Below are 27944 nucleotides of genomic sequence, written 5' to 3' on the forward strand. Positions count from 1 at the left end.
ATGCTGTTAGAGAAAGGGATGGAAGGGAGTTACAGCTGAAGACAGGCGAAAGGGACGGGACGGGGAGGGGGGTAGTGGGAGAGTAGTGGGGTATTGAGGCTATTGAAAGTAAAACTTCTTAATTTTCCTTCACTAATTGCAAATTAACCCTTCTGAAATCACTGTTAAAAAGGTATGGGTTGTGCATGACCCACACGAGCTTTCGAGGGGTAACCACGTTTTTTCCTCTTTAAAAAGGATGGGTCATACACGACACACACAAGCGTCTGTGTGTAGTTAAAACGCCACCTTTAATTACTCACTAACTAATCAATGAATTTTTTCCATTTTTTTGGCAAAAGTTGGCCTTTAAGGTGTAGGAAGCATTTCTGAAATTTCGTAGAAAAATATTAAGAATTGGCTGAGATATTTGCGTTTTTGTACCCTTCTGGGTCGTGTACGACCCACGATAGCCAGCGAAGGTTAAGGAGACATTGCCAAACGTCTCAAGCACACTGCAACATATAGCTGTGCTCTCCAGATCTACACAGATCAATGTTAGACAGGCTCAATCAGTTACAGAAACTTCAGCAGGGTCAGTTCACTTTCTCCCTTTATGTACATTCTAGTGAGTTCAGTATCCACTTAAAAATATTCATATGCAGTAAACACATTGATGAGGTAGTGTCACTGTATCAGTGTATGTGTTCTGTCCACTGGCAGACTTTTTTGGCAAACAAGAAAAAATGAGGTCATGCCGTCTTCAAATCCCAACATTTTCTGGATCTGGATTCTCGACAAAATAAACTGTTCATGATCCAGAAATACAGATTAATCTGGAAGACTTGCAACCAGTTACTGGTATGACGAAAGATTTTTTTCTCCCCAAATTTGGTATGCCAAAAAGTATTTCCAGAGAAAATGACAATGTTAAAGTTTACCAGGGACACAGAGAGAGAGAGAGAGAGAGAGAGAAAGAATTGAACACCGCGTTATGACATTGACTCTCACGAGTGGGTCAAAAAACACGCGAAGAAAGCTGATTCACATAGAAATGACAGACACGTCTCAGCACTTTACAGTGGCCATTTGTGCACATGCCACGGGCTCCGAGACTGATATGTGCAATGTCTATATATTCTGATTCCACAACTAAATACTTAACGCTACAAAATTGCCCCACCACGGATCTCGCCAACAAGACCTCGGGTATGGGCATGAATATTTTACAACTTCTTCCCGCCTGTCGTCTGATGTGGGAGCACGAAAGTAATTTCCCTTGCCGGATGTAAACGCTGCTACGACGCGTCGCCTTGGTCACTCATTGCACAGCTTCACAAAATGGCGTGAATTATTCATCCTATGAACGAACACGGGATTAACGCCATGTAGGACCACCGGCCGGGATTTTGAGGCTGCAGGTGGAGACGGAGGCACCAGAGGGATTGAGCTAATCATATCTTCAGTTGTGCTATTTGGTTGGAAAGGTATTAAGAACGACTGCGAGGAGAGTTGGCACTTTTGCGTGATGTTGCGACAGTTGATTGTCGCTTGATTGAGGTGAGGTATTTTCTGTAGATCTGATCCGACATCAGTATTAATCACTTTTTTTTTTTAGATAAAAAACACAGAATAGGTATTAGCTGATGAAATGATAGTTGGTGACTACGAAGGAGAAAACAAATGCTTTCCTGTTTGACTAACTTAAGTGATACCACGCGGTACCCTACCAACCGATTACCAAACAATCCCTCTACCAGCTTTTATTGTTTCACATTTTTTAATAATGTTATACTTTTTAAACTTTTATTAAGACAACAGCAAAGGTCTTCAAGACTTTAATAGTAATAGTTATAAAAAATTTAAAAAAATCCCCCAAAGTGTTACTTTCAGTTTTCGTCCATCTAGAAACTTTTGCAAACAAACGTAAACAAACAAAAATGGAGAGGGAGTGAAAAGATAAGCAGCAGAAAAATAATATTGGTCATGATGTTGAAGAAGATGGGGTTGTGTCTTGTGATATAGATCATTGTCATTCATTCCAAATGGCCTGTGCATGTCTTTTTTGCAAATATACAGGATGTTTGAACAGCGTGATTGTATTCACTACTTCCTTTCCTTTCATGCTGGTAAAGATTAACATTCTTGGGAGAATGGGGAGAGAAAGAGAGGCCTAAGAGAGTGGGAGCGGGAGAGAAAGAAAAACAAATAGCAGAGAGAAAAAGACATGGGAAGGAGAGGAGATTGACAGTATGCCCACTTTTGTTATTTTCAGTGATATTTATGTATCTATTTATCTTTCTTTTCTTTTTTTACCCTTTTTTTTTCTTTTTTTTCTTTTTTTCTTTTTGTACGCTTACAGTTGACTTCATCAAGTTTTTGCGCCTCATAAATATTATCATTATTAGTAGTAGTTCTTTTTTTTGTGTATTTATCTATTATTTATTTATTTCCTTCTTTTTATTTTATTCCCTTTTTGGGTTGTTTTTTTTTTGGGGGGGGGGGGGGGGTTTGTTGTTGTTGTTTTTTGTATTTTATTTTATTATTATTTTTATCTTATTTTATTCAATTTCTTTTTTTTTTCTTCTCAAGGCCTGACTAAACGTGTTGGGTTACGCTGCTGGTCAGGCATCTGCTTGGCAGATGTGGTGTAGCATATCTGGATTTGTCCGAATGCAGTGACGCCGCCTTGAGCTACTGATACTGATACTGATACTGAATGATAACAGAAGACCACATAGGTGTCATTTCTTATGCCCAGTTCTTTAATTTCCTCATGTATAAAAATGTGGAGAGATAACTGGTTGGTATATTATAGATATTAAGTGATATTATATAATTATATTTCATTTTAAACTAATTTCTGAGACAATTAAACTTTATTGCTATAAGGTACAGTCAGATTTTTCAGTTCATTTTCTTTCTTGCCTTAAGTCATTTTATTCATGTTTTACTCTTTCATGGAAAAGTTTACTTTTTTTTTTTTAGAGGCTAGAGAAATAAGAAGACAAAAGAAGTCGGTATATATTTGGTTTGATTTTGGATTCATAACAGAAACTGTTACGCTGTTCAACTGTTGCATTCCTATGACATGAACTTTTCATTTGTATCTAGAGGTGTGTGTGTGTGTCCACATCAGAGATTACTTATAGTGCAGATGTAAGTGTGTGACTCTCTGTGTCTGGCACTTTTGTTTTTCTTTTGTTCTGTACTGTTTATGAAATTCATGTGTTTGATAACCGACAAATTAATACCATAACAAGCTAAATATGGTGAAAGGATTAAATGATATTTATCTGCCTGTACTGTACACCTTTTTATTTTTGTATTTTTGTGTCGCTTTGAAGTTTTTTTGTTTTATTTTTCTACCTTTTTTTTCAGTTTTATAGAAGGGCTGACACTCTTAGCGCAGCCTAGTCTTATTTACCATAGGGAACTTAATGGTTAGGATAATGTGTCATAAACTGTGTTGTTTTGCTCTTTGCTGTTATTGGTTGTTGTCTTTTTTTTTGCCTAGCATGACAAGGTTTAGTGTTTAAAGCAATTGAATTTTTCATTTTATGTTAGCCAGCTCTTATATGACCCAGTGTGGTCAACTGGAATATAAGCTACAATATCAAATGTCAAATAATTTTTTTTTTCATACCAGTTGTACTTGGCTTCCCAACAAATCTACTACCAAACAATCCAGCACTGAACTACTCGCTGAAAAATTGTGCACCATGCCGAAGGCGGTGTCCAGACTAGAGGTTCTGCAGGTGTGCAAGCTGCTGCAATGTGTGCGGGCCAAGGACAAACAGCAGGTGGAGAAACTCACCACCAGTGGAATTCCTCACCTCATCAACTACAATGATGCTGATGAAGGTGGGTTTTGTATTGTATAGTGGGATAAAAAATTTTTTTTTAAAAACCACCACCACCACTCCTCCGCCACTTCTGATTTTGCTGTTGCCGTACATTGTGTGTGTGTGTTCATGTATATGTGTATGTATGGTGTATTGTATGGTACTGTATTCTTCTTCTTCTTCTGCGTTCACTTGTATGCACACGAGTGGGCTTTTACGTGTATGACCGTTTTTACCCCGCCATGTAGGCAGCCATACTCCGTTTTCAGGGGTTTGCATGCTGGGTATGTTCTTGTTTCCATAACCCACCAAACGTTGACATGGATTACAGGATCTCTAACGTGCGTATTTGATCTTCTGCTTGCATATACACACGAAAGGGGTTCAGGCACTAGCAGGTCTGCACATATGTTGACCTGGGAGATCGTAAAAATCTCCACCCTTTACCCACCAGGTGCCGTCACCGTGACTCGAACCCGAGACCCTCAGATTGACAGTCCAACGCTTTAACCACTCGGCTATTGCGCCCGTCGTACTGTATTATGTTTTGTCACAACAGATTTCTCAGTCTCTGTGAAATTCAGGCTGCTTTCCCCAGGGTAGAGCACGTCACCACAGTGCAGTGCCCCCATTTTTTCCTGTCTGCAAGTGTATTTGTTTTACTGTCAAAGTGAATTTTTCTAATAGAATTTTGCCAAGGACATCCCTTTTGTTACCCTGGGTTCTTTAACATGCAGCAAGTGCATAATGCACATCATCGGTGACATGTGACCTTCGTTTATCATCTCATCCGAATGACTTACACCCAGACTACTGCACAAGGTCTAGTGGAGGGGGAGAAAATTCTTGTGAGTGTGGGACTGAATCCCACACAGTTAGGTTCTCTCACTGCCTACCACATCACATATGATGATACGATATGGATACTTATACAGTGCCTATCCTCGGTTGGAGACCAAACTCTAAGCGCTTTACAAACATGGGGTCATTTGCACAACAGGCTGTCTAACTGGGCAGAGCTGACTGACGGCTGCCAGTGGATGCTCATCGTTTGTTTCCTGTGTCATTCAGTCGGATTTCACTGAGGCATGCACACATACACACTCAGAGAGACATGTAACATTTTACATGTATAACCATTTTGTTTTTATTTACCCCGCCATGCAGGCAGCCATACTCCGTTTTCTGGGATGTGCTTGCTGGGTATGTTCTTGTTTTCATAACCACCCGAACACTGACATGGATTGCAGGATCTTTAATGTGTGTATTTGATATTCTGTGTGCATGCACACACAGAGGGGGTGCAGGTACTAGCAGGTCTGCACATGTTGACCTGGGAAATCGGAAAAATCTCCATCCTTTACCCACCAGGCGCCATTACTGACATTTGAACCCAGGACCCTCAGATTGAAAGCCGAACGCTTTAACCACTCAAATTTTGCGCCCGTCATATGATATAGTACAGTATAGTATAATCCAGTACAGATCGCTGCGATACAATACAGTGCAACGCAATATATTACCATGCAGAAATGCACAGCACAATACAGTATACTAAACCTCACTGGAACTGTTGTGTCAGGAAACACGGCGCTCAGCGTGGCAGCCATCGCCAACGATGATGAAATGATAGAGTTTCTGCTGGAGCTGGGGGCACACCCTGATGTGATGGACCTGAAGGGCCGCACGGCCGCCATGAGGGCCGCAGAGTTCGGCCACGTCCACTGCTTGGAGAAACTGCTGGCTGCTGGGGCCAACATGACCCTCGTTGACCTGGAGGGCAAAGGTCAGTTTGCAGATGTTTGCTTCATGTTTTGTTGTGGTTTTGTTGTTTTTTTTATTCTGTGGCAACGCCTTATATCTTTTTATTTTGAAGGCTGTTACTTAGAAAAATAAATGTGTGTGTACATAATTATGTGTGTGTGTGTACATATATCAAGCACACATGTGCATTTCAAAACTTGTGTATGTGTGTGCCTATGTCTGTATGTGTGTTCACCCATTTGTGTGTAACTTCAGGTTTACACCATTGCCTTGCCTTACTGAGACAGGGTCAATATTGAACAGCCTAGTTTTTGTATCACAGGCCAACTTGAAGGATTTAAGATATCAGATTTGAATCTTGATGTGTTTCTGAATCGTTTAGATCATGAGAGGTTGGAGAACATATCTTGCGGCTTTAAGCACATTCAGCAACACATGTGGCATGAATAAGGTATGAAAAAATTTGAAAGAAACACACTCTCTCCATGTTCACAATCTATGTTTTGCCTCTAACAGGGACTTTTGACATGAATAAGTTATGTACAGCTCTATGAAAAATATGAAAGATACAAACTATGTATACAGTCTATGTTTTTAACACTAACAGGGACATTTGGGCATGAATAAAGTAAATTCACTGGTATGAAAACTATGAAAGATACAAACTATGTCTACATGCACATGGACTTTTTGCATGGAAACTGTACATACAATTACAAGAGTATGAAAAATATGAAAATGCAAACTCTTGTCTGTCTATGCATACAATCCATGTAACCTATCTTTTTGCCACCAACAGGGACTTTAGGCATGACTAAGGTACAGCAGTATGAAAAATGTCAGTCAAAGATACAAACGCCAGCTATGCACACAGTCTGTTCTGCCCACTAGCAGGGACTTCATCTGTGTCCTGGCAGGCATCATCTTTTACTGCATCGCCAACACGGAACGCCACGCCAAGTGTCTGGAGCTGGCGTTGCAGCACGGGGCCATGGTCAACAACACAGCCAAGGATGGCACCCCAGTGTTCCTTCTGGCCTGCGAGACGGCCCTGGAGAATGAGGAGATGTGTCTGACTCTGCTGGAGAAGGGGGCTGACCCCAACAGCAAAATAGAGGTAGGGCAGAGAGGGGTTGTGGGGGGTTTTGGGTGATGCTTGATGCTTTGGTGTCTGTTTATTTCAGCAAAATACAGGCAGGACAAAGAGTGATTGAGGCTTGACATTTTGGTCTGTTTAACTCTCAGCAAAATAGAGGTAGGACAGAGTGGGTTTGTGGAGTTGTTGGTTGTTGTTTTTTTTGTGATGCTTGAAGTTTTGGTGTGTGTTTCTCCAGGAGAAGACCCAAACAGCAAGATAGAAGTAGGACAGACAGGGTTTATGGAGTTTTTTTTGTTTTTTTGTTTTGTTTTTTTGGTTATGCTTGACATTTTAGTGTTTGTTTATCTCAGAAAAATAGAGGTAGTACAGAGGGGGTTTGTGGAGTTTTTGTGTGATGCTTGACATTTCGATGTCTGCTTATTTCAGGATTATAGAGGTAGGACAGAAACAGTGTGCGAAGTTTTTTTGTGCTGTGCCTGCTGCTTTGCTATCTGTTTATCACAGCAAAATAGAGGTAGGACAAAGAGGGTTTGTCCTGTGCTTGACATTTTGGTGTCTATTTATCTCAGGATTATAAAGGAAGGAGAGAGAGAGGGTTAATGGAATTTTTGTGTGATGCTTGATGTTTTCTTGTCTGTTTCTCTCCCACCAAAATAGAGGTAGGACAGAGAGGGTTAATGGAATTTTTGTGTGATGCTTGATGTTTTGTTGTCTGTTTCTTTCCCACCAAAATAGAGGTAGGACAGAGAGGGTTAATGGAATTTTTGTGTGATGCTTGATGTTTCGTTGTCTGTTTCTCTCCCACCAAAATAGAGGTAGGACAGAAAGGGTTAATGGAATTTTTGTGTGATGCTTGATGTTTCGTTGTCTGTTTCTCTCCCATTAAAATAGAGGTAGGACAGAAAGGGTTAATGGAATTTTTGTGTGATGCTTGATGTTTTGTTGTCTGTTTCTCTCCCACCAAAATAGAGGTAGGACAGAGAGGGTTAATGGAATTTTTGTGTGATGCTTGATGTTTCGTTGTCTGTTTCTCTCCCACCAAAATAGAGGTAGGACAGAGAGGGTTAATGGAATTTTTGTGTGATGCTTGATGTTTTGTTGTCTGTTTCTCTCCCACCAAAATAGAGGTAGGACAGAGAGGGTTAATGGAATTTTTGTGTGATGTTTCGTTGTCTGTTTCTCTCCCACCAAAATAGAGGTAGGACAGAGAGGGTTAATGGAATTTTTGTGTGATGCTTGATGTTTCGTTGTCTGTTTCTCTCCCACCAAAATAGAGGTAGGACAGAGAGGGTTAATGGAATTTTTGTGTGATGCTTGATGTTTTGTTGTCTGTTTCTCTCCCACCAAAATAGAGGTAGGACAGAGAGGGTTAATGGAATTTTTGTGTGATGCTTGACGATTTGGTGTCTGGTTAATTACCTCTTCTTTGTTTGAATTTTTACTCTGTTTTTCTGTGTGTGTGTGTGTGTGTGTGTGTGTGTGTGTGTGTGTGTGTGTGTGTGTGTGTGCATGCATGTGTGTGCATGCTTGCATGTGTGCACAGGAAAAAGTAGGCAAAAGAGGAGTAAATGGTGGAGATTTCAAGTTAATGCTCAGTATTTTGTCAGTTTGTGTTGTTGCTCAATGTTTTGTTGTCAGTTTACCTCTTCTTTCATTGTTTGAATTTTCTCTTTGTTTTACTCTGTGTGTGTGTGTGTGTGTGTGAGTGCGTGTGAGTGAGTGTGTGTGTGTTGGAGAAGGGAGTAAATGATGAAGATTTTTTGTCGTTGCTCAACATTTTGGTGTCTTTTTCTCTTCTGTAATTGTTTGAATAAGGTAAGAATGAGATAACAATTGATAGTGATTTCCTTCTCTCTGTGTGCATGTGTGTGTGTGTGTGTGTGTCACTGTGTGTGTGCTCATGTGATCAAGTATTTTGGTTTTGAGTGTGGAGTGAATGTTCAGAATACAGCGAGTTCATTGGAAGGTGGGGTTTGTCGCAATTGATTTTGCATGCCTTGTTTTGAAAAGACTTGTTTGTTTTTATGGTGTGATTCATGTCATCTGTTGTGTTCCCCATCTTTCTTACTTCTTTTTGGATATGAGTGATCACCCTTTCCCCTACAGTGATTTTATAACTGTCTTTACACAATTGTTTTTTTGTTGTTTTTTTTTATTCCTTTTACTCACTGGTTTTTCGCTGATATTGTGTTACTTCTTGTTTCATTTGTTTCTTGTTTTTCAGGAAAGTAAATGTTTTCGTGAAACAGAGGTGGTTTTTCTGCCTCATACACACTGTGCACACAAAAACAAAAGACCTGACGGGGATTTTAAATTTGTACACCGTCTCCAAGCTGCGCCAGGGGAACTCACTCTCTCTGGTCTAAGATCCATGGGACATTCTATGTTACTTCCCTTGAAAAGGGTCAGCCACAGGGTGGGTATCTAAGAGATCAACTGAAGACCATGTTGATGTTGCAGAGCTGTCGCTGGTGTGAGGATAGTGGCAGGTGTTCACAGTGGATGAAATAATTATCATGAAAGCACAAACCCCCCATGTCGTTTTTCAGCCACCCCCTCCTCCCCCAGACGGTGTGAAACGAGCGAGGACGATTGATAGAGGAGGGGTAAAATCTACATTAATCTTGGGACTTCACTTACATACTAAGCGCTTCCTTTGCTCTTCGTTGACTCTGCGTCTGTATAACTTTCTTTTCTGAACTGTTACGTTTATTTTCCTTTGTTACCATTTGAACTTCTTTTCTTTTGTGATAATGCATTTCAGTTTATGTATTATTTCCATTACTGTTTACTTCTCTCACTTTGTTTGGGGTTCTCTTCTCGGAGATTGGTTTTCATTTACATTGGCAGCATATTTTTGTTTCAATTTTTCTGATGCATCTAGTAGATCCTTTCAGCTTGATGATTGTAATGAACTATAAATCATGCATTTATTCTCGTTCATTTTGCTTGAAAGAGACTGCCACAGTTTGATTTGTGTATGTGTGTTTGTGCTTGTGTGTTTGTATGTGTGTGTTCGCGCATGTGCGCATGCATACAGGCATAAGTGTGTGTGTGTGTGTGTGTGTGTGTGTGCAAATAAGCACAGCTGTTTTTGTTTTTTTTCTTTCCTCTTCTTTTCTTTTCTCTTTTTTAAAAATCCTACCTGTAGTTTATTTCAGCCTTGAAATTATTGACCATTCTTACATTGTCTTAGAAATTTTGGGGGATCTGGGTTCTGTGTTCTGTATCATAATATCTTTTTTTTTTTTAATTTTGTATTAACTTTAGTTTCTTTTCTTTAATGTTTTTATCCTCCAAATTCACACAAATAATAAAGCAGAATATTTTCGTCTACTTCAACTCCCAAAGTAGTTTTGAACAAAAGCTCATCCTGTGTATATATATATATAACTCAGTGTATCAATAACTTTTCTTATCTTTATGAAAAGTTGGAGTATTATCATTACGGTACTGCCATTCAAAAGAAAAAATCACTTGCAGGGTCTGCTGCAGTAATGCTCACCATTTGTACCAACCCAGTTTCTCGCAGTCCCTTCAGCCAGTTTAACTCTTTCACTTTGGGATATTGGTGAAATGAGATCAGTAGGGGCAAGAACTGGACGTGCATTTACCTACCTTTATGTGCTCTTAACTCATTGAGCTCTGCACCCGAGCATTGCTTTGGGATCAAAAAGTCACTAATTAAAACTGCTTTCACCTTCCAACCTACGCATAAACCACAAGGAAAGGGAACTCACTTCTACAGTATTTCTGGATGTGTCCACACTTAACTCACTCAGTACGGTCAGTCCTCTCTTCTCCTCTACACGGACCCCTCGGATGTCGAGTGGGTGTCTGAATGACCCAACCGTCAGCTTCCGTCGTCAGAATTGTGGTATTCTTTGTCAACATTCACCTCTTCAGTATAAGAGCCCTCCGCTTGCAAAATTTGGTGATGGTAATTGGGGTGAAACGCTGTTAACGTTGTCTCTTTCGCCATTCGAATGGAGAGAGTTAATCTGGAGGAAAAACAGTATGTCTTCCTAGCTTTTTTTTCTGCATCAATATGGCATTGAAGCCTGCCAGGGTTGTAAACTCCCCAAGGTTGAACGGGTTAAGATATGTAAGTGGTTTCGTTGAACAAAAGTAAAGCCATCTCAAGATGATGAGGTCCAGATGAAGGACAGTGACTTGATATACTGACAGTAAGCTCAGCCTGATTTCAGTGAGGTGACAGTCCTTCACTCACAAGCATGTTCAACAGCAGTAGTCAGGGGGTTCATTAAACTGATGTATTGAATTGGAAAGGCACTAATGAAACTGCTGGAACAGGAATGAAGCAAATGTAAATTTGTTGATGTCTTATCTTTTTTTCTCATGGCTGTGTAGATTTGACTGATTTTGTAAATATTCATCTTCATCATTTATTTTATGCAGTCTTTGTCAGTAGCTCTCAGAGCTGTCACACACAAATATACATATCTATATACATGGAAGCACAATGTGCGGGCACACACACACACACACACACACACACACACACACACACACACACATGCAGGTGCACACACACACACACACACACACACACACACACACACACACACACACACACACACACACACACACACACACACACACACACACACACACACACACGTGCAGGTGCACACACACACACACACACACACACACACACACACACACACACACATAGAACCAAAAAAATGTGGAAGACTTACTGGCTGGCATTCATCTTTATGGTGATGGGAGCTTCATTCATTTTGACTGGGTAAATGCTGCTCTAGAGGCCATCTTATCTTTCTTTACATTTCTACCAAGCCTCTGTTATTTATTTCTCATGTATAATAAGCTTCTGTTATTTATTTCATGCATATTGTTTTATATTATGCCTATAATTTGTTTATGTATGTGTGTGTGTATGTATGTATGTATGTTTGTATGTGTGTATGTATGTTTAAGTATTTGTAAAGGTATATGTCTATAAAAACATGGAACTAAGCTCTTTTCTTTGATTAAGAAATTATGTTATAAAACTGAAAATAAATCCAGTATGAATTAGTTTTTGTTGTTTTTTTTCAGTATGATATCTTTGCATATATTTCCACACATAATGTTTGTATATATCTTTAAACTCATAAATATTTCAGTATTTAGATACTGAATTGTTTATGTATTTGTTTGTTTATTCCTTTAATATTTTGATCAATGCTTGTGTGAAAATGTGTGTGTCTACATAAATGTGTGTGTGTCTGTCTGTGAGTATTATCAATGAAAATGTTTAATGAAATTGTAGTATTATATAAAATATCAGCTTTATAGACCACATACAAGCCCATCCAGCTGATGAAGGAAAAACGCATGCAACTGGTTTGAAATACTTTGCCTTTCTTTATCATTTATCAAGTATTGTAAGTTCCACTGTTACCTGCTTTTAAATCTATAACTAATATTCAGTTCCTTTTGTTGTTGGGTTGGGTTTTTTTTAGTGTTTTTTTCTTTTGTTTGTGTGGGGTGTGGAGGAGGGAGGGAGGGTTGCCTGTGATATGATTAGCAGATTTTTTAAAGGTTGGATTTAAGAACCAGTCTTTAGCCATTTCATTCAAGAGAAATTGCTTATGCCTGCCTTTCTCATTCAGTCACAATTCTGTCTGTTGGAGTCTTTCAACTGACTGGTGTTCAGATGTGCTTATTCAGAAGTCTTTATATACATAGTCATAGTGACAGATACATAAGTATTTCTAAATGTATCAGACATATTACATGACACAGTGAAGGATAAACGCATGTATACACAGAGGTAAGCATAGAGAGTGACAGATACTTTAACATAAAATGATGGAAAATGGTACTGAAGCAGGAATGCGGGGGAGGGGGGCGGGTTACTTCCACAGTGTGTGAAAAAAGTTTTTGTCTTCACTTACTATTGTATTGTGCTGTATTTAGTTTATGTCAGAAAATATTTCCCTTTGCAAAATTCAGGCTGCTGTGCTAAAGGAGAACACATTGCCACATTGCAGTGCCACCCCTGTTCATTTTTTTCTTCTCTTTTCTGTCTGCAAGTGCATTTGTTTTACAATCAAACAGGATTTTTTTTTACACAGAATTTTGCCAGGCACAACCCCTTCATTGCCATTGGTTCTTTTACATGCTTTGAGTGCATGCTGCACATGGGACCTCTGGTTTATCATCCATGGCTTTCATATTCATTTATTCCTTGCACCCTTGTTTATCTAGTTTCCTTCAGGCCTGAACGAAACCCCCCTGCCCTGCTGTTGCAGAAGAGTGGCAGAACGGCTCTGATGGCTGCGGCCAACAGCGGTAGTGCCAAGGTCGTCAAGGCCATCCTGAACAAAGGGGGCAATGTCAACATGGTGGACGCTCGCAAGAACCACGCTGCACACTTTGCTGCCAAGGGAGGCCACCTGGAGTGCCTGATGTGCATGGGAGGGTTCAGCGCCCAGTTCGACCAGAACAACATGGACGGCAACAACCCAGTGCACCTGGCTGCCATGGGGGGCCACGCTATGGCCTGCAAGTACCTGTCACAGAGAGGTGAGTGCTCGTTTGCTTCATGTGGTCTTTGTGTGTGTGTGTGTGTGTCATCTGCAGCGCTGTGACATTGATCAAAGGGTTTTCGCTGATTTTATGCCACTGCTGTTGTTAATTTTTATTGAGCTTTGACATTGTGTTATATGCTGTTTTGGCTGCAGTTACCTAGTGCATCCATTTGCTTTCTGAGTGATGATGTACATTTCTTTACGAAGCATGTACATGTTCCATTGTCTTCATTCCGCAACACAGGCACCTGTACTTAGTTTTGTATGGTAATGCAGCAGTTTCACCCTGTGACTGCTGAAACTTGCTGAAATAAGATCAGTGTGGCTTAGTGCAGGTACTAACTTTTGACTTCTTTTTAGTGGTGTCATTGGTGTTTCCTGAACAAAGTAAATCATTCTGTAGAGGATGAAGTCCAGATAAAGAGTGGTAACTTCAGTTCTATCACAGTGAGATAGCAGCCTTCACTGACAAGCATACACACCAGCAGCAGTCAATGGGTTAATAAGTTATCATATGTTCACCCGTTTTCTTCTCACAATTTACGTAGACATATTTGGTTTTGAAAGGTAATGCAGCCGTTTTGAAAATAAATAAAGACAAAAATCACGATGGTGTACATAGATTTTGTTCTTCACTTCTATGTCCTCATGTGCTGTTGTGTGGTGTGATGGATTTTTGTATATATGTATGTATTGTTTCATGTGAGGGGCTTTAGAGATCATTATATGGGGAGTTTGTGCTGTGTAAGTACAATTTTGTAGTAGTAGTAGTAGTAATGACTCCCAACAAATAAACACACAGACGTGAAATCTGTGGCAAGGCAAGCCAAGGCTAGGTAAGGCAAGACGAGGCAAGCTAAAGCAAGGCAAGGCATTTTACTTCATGTACCCACTGAGGGTCACTGAAAACATTACACACACGCATCTTTCACACACGTCATACAAACAGAGTGATGGCTGGTATATGTTACCAATTTATCAGTTTTTGACTCACTTGTGTAAACAAAGTGAGTATGTTTTAACCCGGTGTTCGGTTGTCTGTGTGTGTGTGTGTGTCTGTGTGTGTGTCCGTGGTAAACTTTAACATTGACATTTTCTCTGCAAATACTTTGTCAGTTGACACCAAATTAGGCATAAAAATAGGAAAAATTCAGTTCTTTCCAGTCATCTTGTTTAAAACAATATTGCACCTCTGGGATGGGCACAAAAAATAAATAATGAAGCCTAATTATATGCAAACTGCATTTACTGTTATATTTATATTTTTTGTATTCTCTGAACTTGGCACTTTGATCTGATATTCTGACCCAACAACAAGAGCAGTCATATAATCATTTTTTGTTCAAACAGGAACTTCTTTTGCTAAGCATGGAAGTTTTATTTATTTTGCAAACGTTTTGGTGCAGATAGTAAAGAAGGGAAATTACTCTGTAATTAATGCTAGGGGACTTAATTTGATTTAAACTGATCTTTCTCATCTTAAACATTACATTTTGAAATTATACTCAATACATAAAAAGCTTGTGTGTTTTACTCTCAGTCACAAGTGAGTCTTGAAGGCCTTGCCTCTCTTGTTCATTTTTAGGATGCAACCCCAAGCCGAAGAACAATGAGGGCAACACAGCGCGCACCATCGCCAAGGACGACGGTCACAAGGATGCCATGAAGGAGCTGCGAAAAGCGGAGAAAACATTCGGCAAGGTGAGACCTGCACAGATATGGGGTTATGGGGCATGTAGGGAGAATGATATATATGTATATAGTCCCCTGTGAAACATGCTGCTCTTGTTCACTCAGCAGTCTGTGGTTCTTCTCACTCGAAAGATCAAGTCTTCAGCAAGAAAGTTTCCAGGATTCTGTTTCCTGACCCTTAGGAAACTGAAGAAAAGACATAGAACACGCTGCGCTATACAGTGCAATGCAGTGCAATGCAACCCAGTACAGTACAGCACAGCTCAGTACAATACAGTACAATACAATGCGATACAATACAATTGCAGCACAGTATAGTACAGTACTATACAATACTAATTCTAATACAGTAGATCACAACACAACTCAGCACAACACAATGCAGTACAATACAATACAATACAATACAATACAATACAATACAATACAATAATATACAGTGCAGTGCATACTTTGCTGTTTTATACAGTGCAGCATTTCATTTCTACATCAGTTTTGTGTAAACGAATGCCCATTGCAATGGAGAAACCATGAGTAATACAAGCATTGCTTTGGCCCTTACAGTTAGTCTTTTGTGAATGATTAGGACTCTCAAACTAGGAGGCAAGATTTCGCTGGCTCTTAGCGCTGCAGCCTTAGGAGCTAGTTATCTTTTGGGAACCATCCCAGCGCCAACTGTCCTCAAGCCCTTTGGTTGAGAGAATGGGAATGTAACTTGGGCAAGACACTCTGCACCATAATCAAATTCTAGGCATTTGTTAGTGTTGGTTTTCCAATTAATTCATCATAAAAGAAATGTGTTCCCCTGGGAGCTTTTACCATAATACTACAAGCTATGTTATAATTCGCTCATTTCTGATCGTTGCTATTTAATACAGTGTTATTTTCTAATGGAGTTTATACAACCAAGGTATTCCAGAACTGGAATAGATTATTAATTCTGTCTTGGAATTCATGAATGTAAAAAAAAAAAATCTTCTATATTCTTTTTGAAGGTCTTTTTCATAACAGACATTTTTTCTTACCCAGTCTTGGAAATTAAAAAAAAAACAACTTTGCCATCAATTTTGATTTGTCATAAAAAAAACACAATAAAACAATGGCTCCATAAAAACATCTTGTTCATCATGTACATCAATGCTGTTAAAAAAAAAAAAAAATCAAGCCCAGACAGTTGGGAAAGCAGTTGCCTCCTCTGCTGATCTGATGGTCATAGTCGGACAGGACTGACTATCAGTGCGTTGTATCCACGTCCTCACTGTGCCCAGGGGTACCTGTCCTGTCCGGGGTGCCGGGGCTCTCTCTTCTCTCCCTCTGAAAGAGGGGTGGGGGGTGGGGGCCCGTCAGCCTTCTCGGCAGGGGAAACCATTGGGTGCTGTACCAAACCCGATGGTAGCTCTCGCTTGTCCGGGCTGGCGCCCTTCTGCCTGGCGAAGGTTCAAAGAGCCCCCCCTCCGGCCTCGTCCGGGGGGGGGGCCGCCCCCCCTGGCTCTTCTCAAGGCCTGACTAAGCGCATTGGGTTACGCTGCTGGTCAGGCATCTGCTTGGCAGATGTGGTGTAGCGTATATGGATTTGTCCGAACGCAGTGACACCTCCTTGAGCTACTGAAACTGAAACTGTGCCCAGGTGGGGAAGAACAACGAGCCGTGGGCCCTGGCGCTGTATGACTGGGTGGTGCAGAGCCAGGACAGGATCCTCAAGCTGCTCAAGGAGTTCGACCCCGACGACATGGGCACCGTCTCCAAGGACGACTTCTGCGACACCATCTCTGGCATTCAGGCACCCGTGGAGGAGGATGAGTTGAGAAAGGTCGGGGGGGTTGGAGGTTTGGGTGGGTGTGTGGGGGTGGTGTTTGTGTGGGTGTGGGGTGGGGTGGGGTGGGGGGTTGTGTGTGTTAGACTCGACTCGACTTCATTTGTTTTCATGAAACCCAAAGGATTGATAGACATGACAAAAGAGCAAAAGGAACAAAGTATGTGTGTGTGTATGTGGGGTGTGTTTGAGTGTGTGTGAATGTGTGTCTGTGTATGTGTGTCTGTGTGTTGTGGAGGTGGAGGAAGAAGAATGTTTGATACCCAAATCAGGAACTTATGATTGTAGACATTTTGTTGAAGTATTGGTTTTGACATTTGAATATCATCATTTAAAAATGAATAGATATAAATGTAGGAGGAGGGTGTGGGGGGGTGAGTGCATGGTGTGGTGTGTGTGTTAGAGTGATGTTTGTGGTGTATGCGTGTGTGATTGTGTGTGTGTGTAATTGTGTGAGTGTGTTTTTATGTATATAGTGTGTGTGTGTGTGTGTGTGTGTGCATGTGTGTGAGTGACATTTGTGGTATGTGTATGTGTGTAGTGTGTTTGTGTGTGTGAGTGATATTTGTGGTATGTGTATGTGTGTTATTGGGCCAGTGGCGTTACCAGTCAAAATGTGAGTGAACAAGATTATACTTGTATGAATACAAGAAAGATCGAAGAGATAAAACCAAACTCAGTGAAAATGATTTCAGATTAGCATCAGTTACCCTGTTCTTGTGACAAATTCTACACTGATGAACATGGGAGTGCTGTCAAATAACAAATGTAATTTTTGGAAAGACAAAAAAGATACAATCCTACATTTATGGGAATGCAACCATGTACAAATAGTTTGGACAGAGTTTGTAAGTTACTTAAAAGAAAAGTGTTCACATTGTGACAGAATTGTTCCCAACCATGTGTTGGTGCTTTTTGGATATGACAACAAAACAAAAGCTGATGGGTGCTTCTCACAGAATCTATTGGAGCCAGATTCTTTATATACAAATATAGAATTGAAAAAAAAGAAGTAAAACCAACACTATAAATGTTCATAAAGGACTTCAAAAATACATATGAAGTGGACAGTTTTTTTGTTTTTTTTAGATAACCTTTGAAATATAACAAATTTGTGCAGAAATGGGCAACATGTATATGCTTAGTACAAGACTAAGCTCTATAACATCACGTGGAATCAAGGTGTGAACAAATGTTTATTCATCTGCATGCGTCTTGTTAATGTGAACAAAGCATTTTGACGTGATATGGAATTAATGTGTGTATTAATGTTGGTTGTTTTATGTTTGGATGTGGACCAAGCATTTCTTCTTCTTCTTCTTCTGCGTTCACTCGTATGCACATGAGTGGGCTTTTACGTGTATGACCGTTTTTACCCCGCCATGTAGGCAGCCATACTCTGTTTTCGGGGGTGTGCATGCTGGTTATGTCCGTTTCCATAACCCACCGAACACTGACATGGATTACAGGATCTTTAACGTGCGTACTTGATCTTCTGCTTGCATATACACACGAAGGGGGTTCAGGCACTAGCAGGTCTGCACATATGTTGACCTGGGAGATCGTAAAAATCTCCACCCTTTACCCACCAGGCGCCGTCACCGTGATTCGAACCTGGGACCCTCAGACTGAATGTCCAACGCTTTAACCACTTGGCTATTGCGCCCGTCGACCAAGCATTTCAATATCGCATGAAATCAGTATGTGAATGAATACCCTTTGTTGTGCCTATGTTGTTATTTTGTTTTAAACTGGGCGTTATGATATTGTGCAGAATCAGTGTACAAATGAGTGCTTGTTGTTCTGCTTATATTGTTTTAATTTAGGCTGGACATTATGATATCACGTGGGGTCTATATGTGAGCGATACTTAATGTTCTGCCAGGTGTTGTTTTGATATGAACTGATCTTTGTAATATTGCATAGATCAATGTTTGCATGAATATTTATCGTTTTGCCTGTATCAAGTGTGATGTTGAATGATTAATCGTCAGAGCAAGATATATATATTGCTGTAATTTCCCAATGTACAAAATTATATTTGTATCTATTTAAAAAAAAAAAAAGTTGTCTGATTTTTTTTTTTTTTTTTTTTTTTTTTTTTTTATGTTGAAAAAAAAAATGTTGGAAGTGTTTGGGCTATTCATTTATTTTTACTTCACTTGTGTCCAAAATGATTTTTTTTTTCTTACCTGAATGCTTTTCTTTTACCTGACAATTGATATATGCATGCTAGTAGGAAAAGGGTGCACTAGCTATTCATTTCTTTTTACATCACATATTGATCTGCTGACAGACCTCTGAATGAGCCTAAAGAACATTTTCTGTTTCAATTACTATGTGAAGCAGGTAGTAAAGTCTTTTGAGCTGAACTGAAATTGAATAGCAATTATATTGAAATTGAGTTTGATAGAAATTTTTATTGAAGTGGAATTAAAATTGCATTGGAATTAGAATTGATTTGGAATTGAATTGAAATGAATTTTTAATTGAATTGAATAAACTATTCTCCATATTTTGGAGATTCCTGTCAAATAGCATATTCCTTGTGATCCAGGTACACTTAGTAATGAAAACATATTTTATTCCGTTCTATGCTGAAATGAAAATTGAATTGATTTGAATAAAATCAGTTTGAATTGTCTCCCCTGACCTAGCTGGCGGCGCTGCATGACAAGGCGCGGGAGGGCAAGGTGGACTACAACGACTTCATGGCGGCCAAGAAGTGGATCAACAAGAACTACCTGATGAGCGCTTTCGAGGGCAAAAAGAAGAAGAAGAAGAAGGGCAAGAAGGGCGGGAAGAAGAAGGGCAAGTTCAAGCTGGTGATGCCCATCTGCACACAGGACGAGGGGCCCCGCACTTTCGGGGGCGCACCCCCCCAGCTCTACATCCCCCGCCACATCCACTTCACCGACACGGCACGCTTTGATCGGGACAGCCCGCCCAAACACCCCTTGCAGGTCAGTCTGAGTGAGTGTGTGTGGGTGTGTGTGTGGGGGGGGGGGGATGTGTTTGGGGGGTGTTCGGGGAGGGTTGGAGGTTTATGTGGTTTGTAGGGGGGTGGGGGTGTTGTGTGTGTGTGTGTGTATGTGTGAGTCAACCTTCCCAAACATCTCTTGCAGATCAGAGCATGTGTGTTGGGTATAAGTTGTCTGTATCTGTGTGTGTGTGTGTGTGTGTGTGTGTGTGTGTGTGTGTGTGTGTGTGTGTGTTTTATATGTGTAAGTGTATGTGTTTGTCTGCCTCTTTGTGTGTGTGTGTGTTTTATGTGAGTTTTTGTGTGTGTATGTGTCAGTGTGTGTATGTGCTTGTGTGTATGTGTTTGTGTGTATGTGCTTGTGTGCCTGTGTGTGTGTGTGTGCCTCTGTGTGTGTGTGTGTGTGTGTGTGTGCCTTGAGTCTTCTTTTAAAACATGTTTTAGATGAGTGAGATCTGTTTTTAAACAATCATTTCCCCCACAGTACATTCAGATTGATTTCCCATTGCCAAGCAGATCTTTGCTGCTCCTTGCAAATTGTGTTGCAGGATGCTAGTTTCAGAAACAGCTTCCACATACTGTTTCAGGATGCTAGTTTCAGAAACAGAACTTCCACATACTGTTTCAGGATGGTAGTTTCAGAAACAGAACTTCCACGTACTGTTTCAGGATGGTAGTTTCAGAAACAGAACTTCCACGTACTGTTTCAGGATGGTAGTTTCAGAAACAGAACTTCCACGTACTGTTTCAGGATGGTAGTTTCAGAAACAGAATTTCCATGTACTGTTTCAGGATGGTAGTTTCAGAAACAGAGTTTCCACATACTGTTTCAGGATGGTAGTTTCAGAAACAGAGTTTCCACATACTGTTTCAGGATGGTAGTTTCAGAAACAGAACTTCCACATACTGTTTCAGGATGGTAGTTTCAGAAACAGAACTTCCACGCACTGTTTCAGGATGGTAGTTTCAGAAACAGAACTTCCACGCACTGTTTCAGGATGGTAGTTTCAGAAACAGAGCTTCCACGTATTGTTTCAGGATGGTAGTTTCAGAAACAGAATTTCCATGTACTGTTTCAGGATGGTAGTTTCAGAAACAGAGTTTCCACTTACTGTTTCAGGATGGTAGTTTCAGAAACAGAGTTTCCACATACTGTTTCAGGATGGTAGTTTCAGAAACAGCTTCCACATACTGTTTCAGGATGGTAGTTTCAGAAACAGAACTTCCACGCACTGTTTCAGGATGGTAGTTTTGGAAACAGAACTTCCACGCACTGTTTCAGGACGGTAGTTTCAGAAACAGAGCTTCCACGTACTGTTTCAGGACGGTAGTTTCAGAAACAGAACTTCTACTTACTGTTTCAGGATGGTAGTTTCAGAAACAGAGTTTCCACGCACTGTTTCAGGATGGTAGTTTCAGAAACAGAACTTCCACGTACTGTTTCAGGACGGTAGTTTCAGAAACAGAACTTCCACGCACTGTTTCAGGATGGTAGTTTCAGAAACAGAACTTCCACGCACTGTTTCAAACTTCCATGCTCTGTTGCAGGATGACTCAGCATGGTACCTGCAGCACCCGGAACGCTCCTACGTCAACATCAACGAGGCGGCCAAGCTGGGCGACTTTGACTCACTCAAGATGGCGCTGCAGAAGAACGTGCCCATCGACACCAGGGACCGCTACTACAAGACTGCGCTCATGACCGCCGCCGGGGCCGGTCACTTTGAGATGGTCAAGTACCTGGTAGAGCAGGGGTGAGTGACGCTCACAGTTCTGTGTTTTTATTTTCAATACTTACACAGCTTCTGGTACTGGTCAGTGACCAAGCTTGAGACCAAGCACTTGTACAGAGTCATTTGCGCAGCATGCTTATCGTTTGTTTCCTGTGTCATTCACTCGGGCTTCAGTTACACTCACACACACACACATGCATGTTGTTCTGGCAGGGAGGAAGGTGGCAGAATGGTTAAGACGTTGATCTGCCTATACAGAGTCCTTGAGGGTCTGGGTTCGAATCCCATTCTGACGGGTGCAATAGCCGAGTGGTTAAAGCGTTGGACTTCCAATTCGAGGATCCCAGGTTCGAATCTTGGTAATGACACCTGCTGAGTGAAGGGTGGAGATTTTTCCTATTTCTCAGTTTGACATATGTGCGGACCTGCTAGTGCCTGAATCCCCTTCGTGTGTATACACAAGCAGAAGATCAAACACGCACGTTAAAGATCCTGTAATCCATGTCAGCATTCGGTGGGTTATGGAAACAAGAACATACCCAGTATGCACACCCCCGAAAACGGAGCATGGCTGCCTACATGGCGGGGGTAAGAACGGTCATACACATAAAAGCCCACTTGTGTTCATACCATTCTTCACCCTTTCTCACAAGTTTGACTGGAAAAGAAAAATCAAACTGAACATCTAGTCATTCGGATGAGATGATAAACTGAGGTCCCATGTGCAGCACACACTTGGCACACTGAAAAAGAACCCATGGCAACAATGAAAGTGTTGTCTTCTGGCAAAATTCCGTAGAGGAAATCCACTCTTGAGAGGTACGTACAAATACACACGCATGCACTCAAGGCCTGACAAAGCACGTTGGGTCATGCTGCTGGTCAGGCATTTGCCTAGCAGATGTGGTGTAGCATATATGGATTTCTCCGAATGCAGTGATGCCTCCTTGAAAATCCACTCTGATAGGAACACAAATGTACACGCATGCACTCAAGGCCTGACAAAGCGTGTTGAGTTATGCTGCTGGTCAGGCATCTGCCTGGCAGATAATGGTGTTATGTATATGGATTCGTCCGAACGCGGTGATTTCTCCTTGAGAAACGGAAAATGAAAGCTTCTTCTTCTTCATCATTCGTGGGCTGCAACTCCCACATTCACTCATATATACACGAGTGGCCTTTTACATGTGACTGTTTTTACCCTGCCATGTAGGCAGCCACATTCCGTTATTGGGGGTATGCCTGCTGGGTGTATTCTTGTTTCCATTACCCAGCGAATGCTGACATGGATTACAGGATCTTTAACGTGCGTATTTGATCTTCTGCTAACGTATACATACAAAGGGGTTCAGGCACAAGCAGGTCTGCACATATGTTGACCTGGGAGGTCGGAAAATATCTCCACCCTTTACCCACCAGGCACCAGATTCAAACCGGGGACCCTCAGATTGAAAGTCCAATGCTTTAACCACTTGACTATTGAGCCCATCTATGGATTTGTCTGAACGTGGTGATTCCTTCTTGAAAATCCACTCAGAGAGTTACACAAACATACATGAATGCACTCAAGGCCTGACAAAGCATGTTGGGTTATGCTGCTGGTCAGGCATCTGCCTAGCAGATATGGTGTAGTGTATGTGTATTTGTCCAAACTGCAGTGATACTTCCTGAAGTAACTAAACTGAACTGATTGATTGATTGACTGACTGACAGTTGCCTTTAGGTGCTCATCATTTGTTTCCTGCGTCATTCACTCAGGCTTCAGTCATACACACTCGCACACAGTGTATTATTCTGGCAGGGCGTCCATCAACCTGCGTGACAACTTCAAGTGGACGGCGCTGCACCACGCCTGTCACTCGGGCCAGCTGGATGTGGTGCAGCTGCTGGTGGAGAACGGGGGAGAGATCGACGCCGCCACCATGAATGGCGGCACCCCCCTCACCCGCGCTATCGAGAGCTCCAGGGAGCAGGTGGTGCAGTACCTCATCAACCATGGTGCCAAGATGCAGACGGAGAACAAGAAAGGTCAGTGTGCTCACTGCGTTCTTTGTCAGACACATGCATGTGTGAAATCCTGTGTTACAGACGCCAAGTCCTATAATTTGTCCAAGATGGGGACAGAAAACAAGAAAGGTGAATGCACTACATTTTGACACATGCATGTTTGAAATCCAAAAGATAGGGGAGGGAGTTGGGGGAGAGAGAGTGGACATGTAATTTGTAATTTTTCCATCATGTAAAGCGCCCTGAGCTCTTAAAAAGTACTAGTAGCAGTAGTAATTATGTGCATGCATGTAAGAAGTAAGATGAAGTGAAGATGATGACTGGTTTGTTGACAGGCATGTCTCCAATGGACATTGCCCAGGCGTGGGCTGACCCCCGTGTCCTGGAGATCGTGCAGCGTAAGTGGGAGACGTTACCCTCCCTCGACAAGAAGAAGGGCGGCAAAGGTGGCAAGGGTGGCAAGGCCAGTGGAGGTGGCAAAGGCAAACGGCCTGCATCTGCTCCTGGGGATAAAGAGGGAGAAAAACAAGTTGGGGTAGGTGTCTGTGTGTGTGTGTGAGTGGGGGTGGTTCTGTGTGTGCATGTGTTTGTATGTGTGAGTGGGGGTGGGTTTGTGTGTACATGTGTGTTTGTGAGTGTGTGTGAGTGGATGGGTGTCAGTCTGTGTATGTGTGTGTGGGGGGGAGTGGGGACAGCGTCTATGTTGGTTGGTCATATGTGATTTTCAATGTGTGTGTGTGTGTGTGTGTGTGTGTGTGTGTGTGTTGCAATTGGGAAACTCAAGCAAGTTATTTACTCCTGCAGAGAAATCAACATCATCGTTATTAGTAGGAGAGTAGTAATAGTAGAATCAGTAGTAGTTGTGCTGGCTCTGATGTTATAGATATCGACATAGTTGTTTAACTGAATATTGTCATTGTCACTGTTGACATTTTCTTTCATTCTCATCATTTGCTTTAAAAAAAAAACACACCAAAAAACAAAGCAAACCCCAAAACTACATAAACCACACCCATCCTTTCCTTCATGAACCGTGATACCATCCTTCAACTCTTCTCTCCCCTCCACCACCCCCTCCAGACCACTGCCAAGCCTTCCACTCTGGAAGAAATGCCTCCGCTGCACCGGAAGGGGTCCATTCTGCGAGCTGCCTCCGCTCTGGCCGGAGGTGCGGAGGAGAGGGAAGACATCACCTACACCCCGCTGCGTGCCTGGACCAAGCAGCCGACCACGCAGGAGCTGATTCAGGACAAGGAGACCAAGCGGGAGAGGTTTGGCTGGGAGGTGGACTTCGCTGACTTCCAGATGCCGTTCCAGAAGAACGTGGCCAACAAGCTTGTTGGGATGGATGACGACGATTGAAACAGTGTGTAGTTTTGTGCGTGTGTGTGTGTGTGTGTGTGTGTTGTGTTGTGTTTGCATGGAAAGTGTTTGTTGTGTTTGTGTGTGTGGATAGTGGTATTGAAACGGTGTTTTGTTTTGTGTTGTCTTTGTGTGTTTGTGTGTACAGTGTTATTGAAACAGTGTTTTGTTGTGTGTTGTGCTTGAGTGAAAAGTGTTATTGAATCGTGTCATGCTTAGAGTTGTCTTTGTATGGAAAATGTTATTGAAACAGTGTTTTAAACAGTGTGTGTGTGTCAGGAGGGGTGGGTCTGGGGGGTATGCATGCATGTTGTATGTAGCTTTTTAGATTATTTGTTTGTGTGTGTGTGTCTGTCTGTAAAGGTGTACAAGTTTCTTTGTATGTCGTGTGTGTGTGTGTGTGTGTCAATACAGGTATACACCTTTTGTGTGTGTGTGTGTGTGTGTGTCTGGCCGGAGGTACAGAGGAGAGGGAAGACATCACCTACACTCCAGAGTGTCTGTGTGTGTGTGTAATGGTTTGGGGGAGGTGGTGGGGAAATGAGTGGGGAGTCCTGAATGTGGTGTGTGCAGGTTATGTCTGCTTTCTTTTGAAATCTTTTTTTGTGTGTATGTGTGTGTGTGGCTCGGCAGACCATGGGAGCGTGCATCCATTGATAAACCACATTTTGGTGTCATGTACTGTACCATGTCAGACTGCTGCAAATCAAGGCCTGTCAATTTGCTCTGTTGGCAATGGTTTGGCATGGTCAGTATATTTAATCAAACGGAGAGAACATGTAGAATACAAACTCCCTGTTTAAGTTGCAATACCACAATGCTGTTGGTGTCAGTGTCTGCATTTCTTTTCCCGCTGATGTAGCCTGACGCGACCCCATCGCTGTCTCATTCAGCACAGCTGGTTCCAGGAGTCTGAGAAACCAAGGCAGGCAGTGCAGTGCCTTCTTTGTATGCTTACTGTGCTTTTTTTGTCAGTGCATTTGTCTGGGAAGCCAGAGTGGATAATCAAGAGTTGTACATGGAACTGTTGTGTTCTCCTACATTGGAGATAATTATACTCCTGCATTTGTTAGATATCGCTTATTAAGAGTGTGAGTTGTATGATCAGTGGTTTCTCCATTGCAATGAGAAGTCATTTACAGCTAAATCTTTTGTGAAGTACAATGACTCTCAAACTAGGAGGCAAGATTGCACTGGCTGTTAGTGCTGCAGCCTCGGGGGGGCTAGTTAGGATTTGGGAATCATCCCAATGCCGGCTGTTCTAAAACCAGCCCTGTAGACCAAGAGAGTGGGGATGGAACTTGGCAAGACACATTCCATTACAATCAAATTCTAGCCTAGATAATTGGGACAGCGTTAAGAGTGTGAATGGAACTGATCTGTTCTCTGCATTTGAGATTGTTATACTCATGCGTTTGATAGATATCGCTTGCACAACTTGGGTCATGTTCTGTTTAAAACATTGCACTGGAAATGTATGATGGTTCATCTGAGACACCTCAGAGTCAGAGCAATATTCTTTGAATAACAGGGAAGGTGAGGGATAGTAAATCTGCATGTGAATAACTGAGCTGATATGATGTTATTATTACTGTAGTTACATATCTGTGTCTGTCTCGTATCAACATTCAGATGAAGTTTGGACAGTGGATATGTCTGCTTGATGGGCTGGGTCAGCCATTTGGAACTGTTAAAAAAAAAAAAAAGGATCTGTTCTCACTGCATCCTCTTTCGCACCGTTCATTCTGGATGGCAGTGAGATCTTCCTTCACTTTAACCCCTTGAATGCTGCTGACGAATATATGAAGGGCTGTCACCTCACCGAGATAAAACAGCTTACGGGTTAGGGTGTCAGCCACCACTTTGTATCTGGACTTCTCCCTCTTGGGATTCTATTAATTTTGTTCTGTAAAGACAGTGATAAGTGCTAAACAGTAGTAAGTGCCTTTCTAACTGATTCCTCTGATCTCATTTCACCAAGGTTCAGCATTTAAGGGGCTAAGGTCTTTTCTTTCAGGCACTGGTCATATGGGACCCTACATTAATCATAGCTCTTTGTTTTTTAGGGGCGGTGTCTTTATATGGTTGGATTGATTGTTCATTGTGAATATACTTCACAGGTACAGTACGTTTATTGTTTCAGTTGCAAGACTTCCTGGTTGGTGTTGTTTAAATTACTTCAGTGGGTTAACATTTTTTGAATGATTAATTGCTCCTTTACACTTGTCTAAAAGCGTGACTGTGATGTGTTTCCCAGAAAAAAAGAAAGAGGGTTGTAATAGAATTGTGTGGACATAATCTATTTTGATAACTCTTTATGAAAAGAGTTATGTGTATCACATGTGGACATATTTTGTGGTGATGATAATCATGTCACTTAGTGCTTTATACACGAGTCTTTTCTTTTCCAGCTCATCTGTTACACAATCATGCTTCAAAATCATTAGTACCTTTTTGCAGCAGCGATCGATATTCTACTGTCCTGCACAAATCTTCCTCATTGGTCCACCTTTAAGTTTTTTTTGTTTGTTTGCTTTTTTTACCTTGCACACATCAGTTTCTTTCTTTGTCCCAGGCTATTTTTGTAAACATTCATTATGTATTTGTTCTGCATCTACTGTTCAGATACATTTCACATATGATTTTTTTTTCCTAACAGGGTTTTATTGTATATAGTATATGGATGTAATTTCAAAGCCTGCTTTTGTATTGAACTTTTTTTTTTTTAACTGCTGCCTTTGGCAGATCAAACAGACGTTAAGGATTTCTTCTTCTTTTTCTTTTTTTTTTCTTTTTTTTGTCACAGGGGTTTTTTGTACATAGCACACAGACGTAATATTAAAGCCTGCTTTTGTATTTCAGTTGTTGTTGTTTTTCTTTTCTCCTTAAACTGCTGCTACAGGTAAATTTACACATAATCTTTCTAAACCATGTTGAATAGCTGGTCATCTGTCAGGAACTGCTCTTATATGCAATAACCAATTTTTACTTTTCTAACTCTTTACCTTTTGTCAATAAACACCACATGAGAATATTGAAAGAAATGTGTTTGTTCCTCTATGTGTGAGTGTCTGTGAGAGTGTGTTTGTGTGCTCAGACACACATGA

General features: G+C 41.3%; 1 protein-coding gene across 3 annotated transcripts; it reads left to right on the forward strand.

The window, feature by feature from the left end:
• The first annotated feature begins 114 nt into the window (after positions 1–114).
• On the forward strand, positions 115–27875 carry LOC143281203 (ankyrin repeat and EF-hand domain-containing protein 1-like). 3 transcript variants are annotated; one of them, XM_076586270.1, is made up of 13 exons: positions 115–1466; positions 3629–3843; positions 5407–5610; positions 6506–6705; positions 9237–9293; positions 12972–13245; positions 14836–14951; positions 16570–16752; positions 19413–19718; positions 21284–21489; positions 23270–23496; positions 23811–24010; positions 24556–27875. In XM_076586270.1, exons 2-13 carry the CDS (start codon positions 3702–3704, stop codon positions 24835–24837), a joined length of 2397 nt encoding a protein of 798 aa, XP_076442385.1. In that variant the 5' UTR covers positions 115–1466; positions 3629–3701; the 3' UTR covers positions 24838–27875. The 3 variants fall into 3 exon arrangements, with proteins under 3 accessions (XP_076442385.1, XP_076442384.1, XP_076442386.1); XM_076586269.1 differs by having other exon boundaries at positions 116–1539; XM_076586271.1 differs by lacking the exon at positions 9237–9293 and having other exon boundaries at positions 117–1539.
• The last annotated feature ends 69 nt before the right edge of the window (positions 27876–27944 follow it).

Source organism: Babylonia areolata, chromosome 4, assembly GCF_041734735.1.
Source record: "Babylonia areolata isolate BAREFJ2019XMU chromosome 4, ASM4173473v1, whole genome shotgun sequence".
Lineage (NCBI taxonomy): Eukaryota > Metazoa > Mollusca > Gastropoda > Neogastropoda > Buccinidae > Babylonia > Babylonia areolata.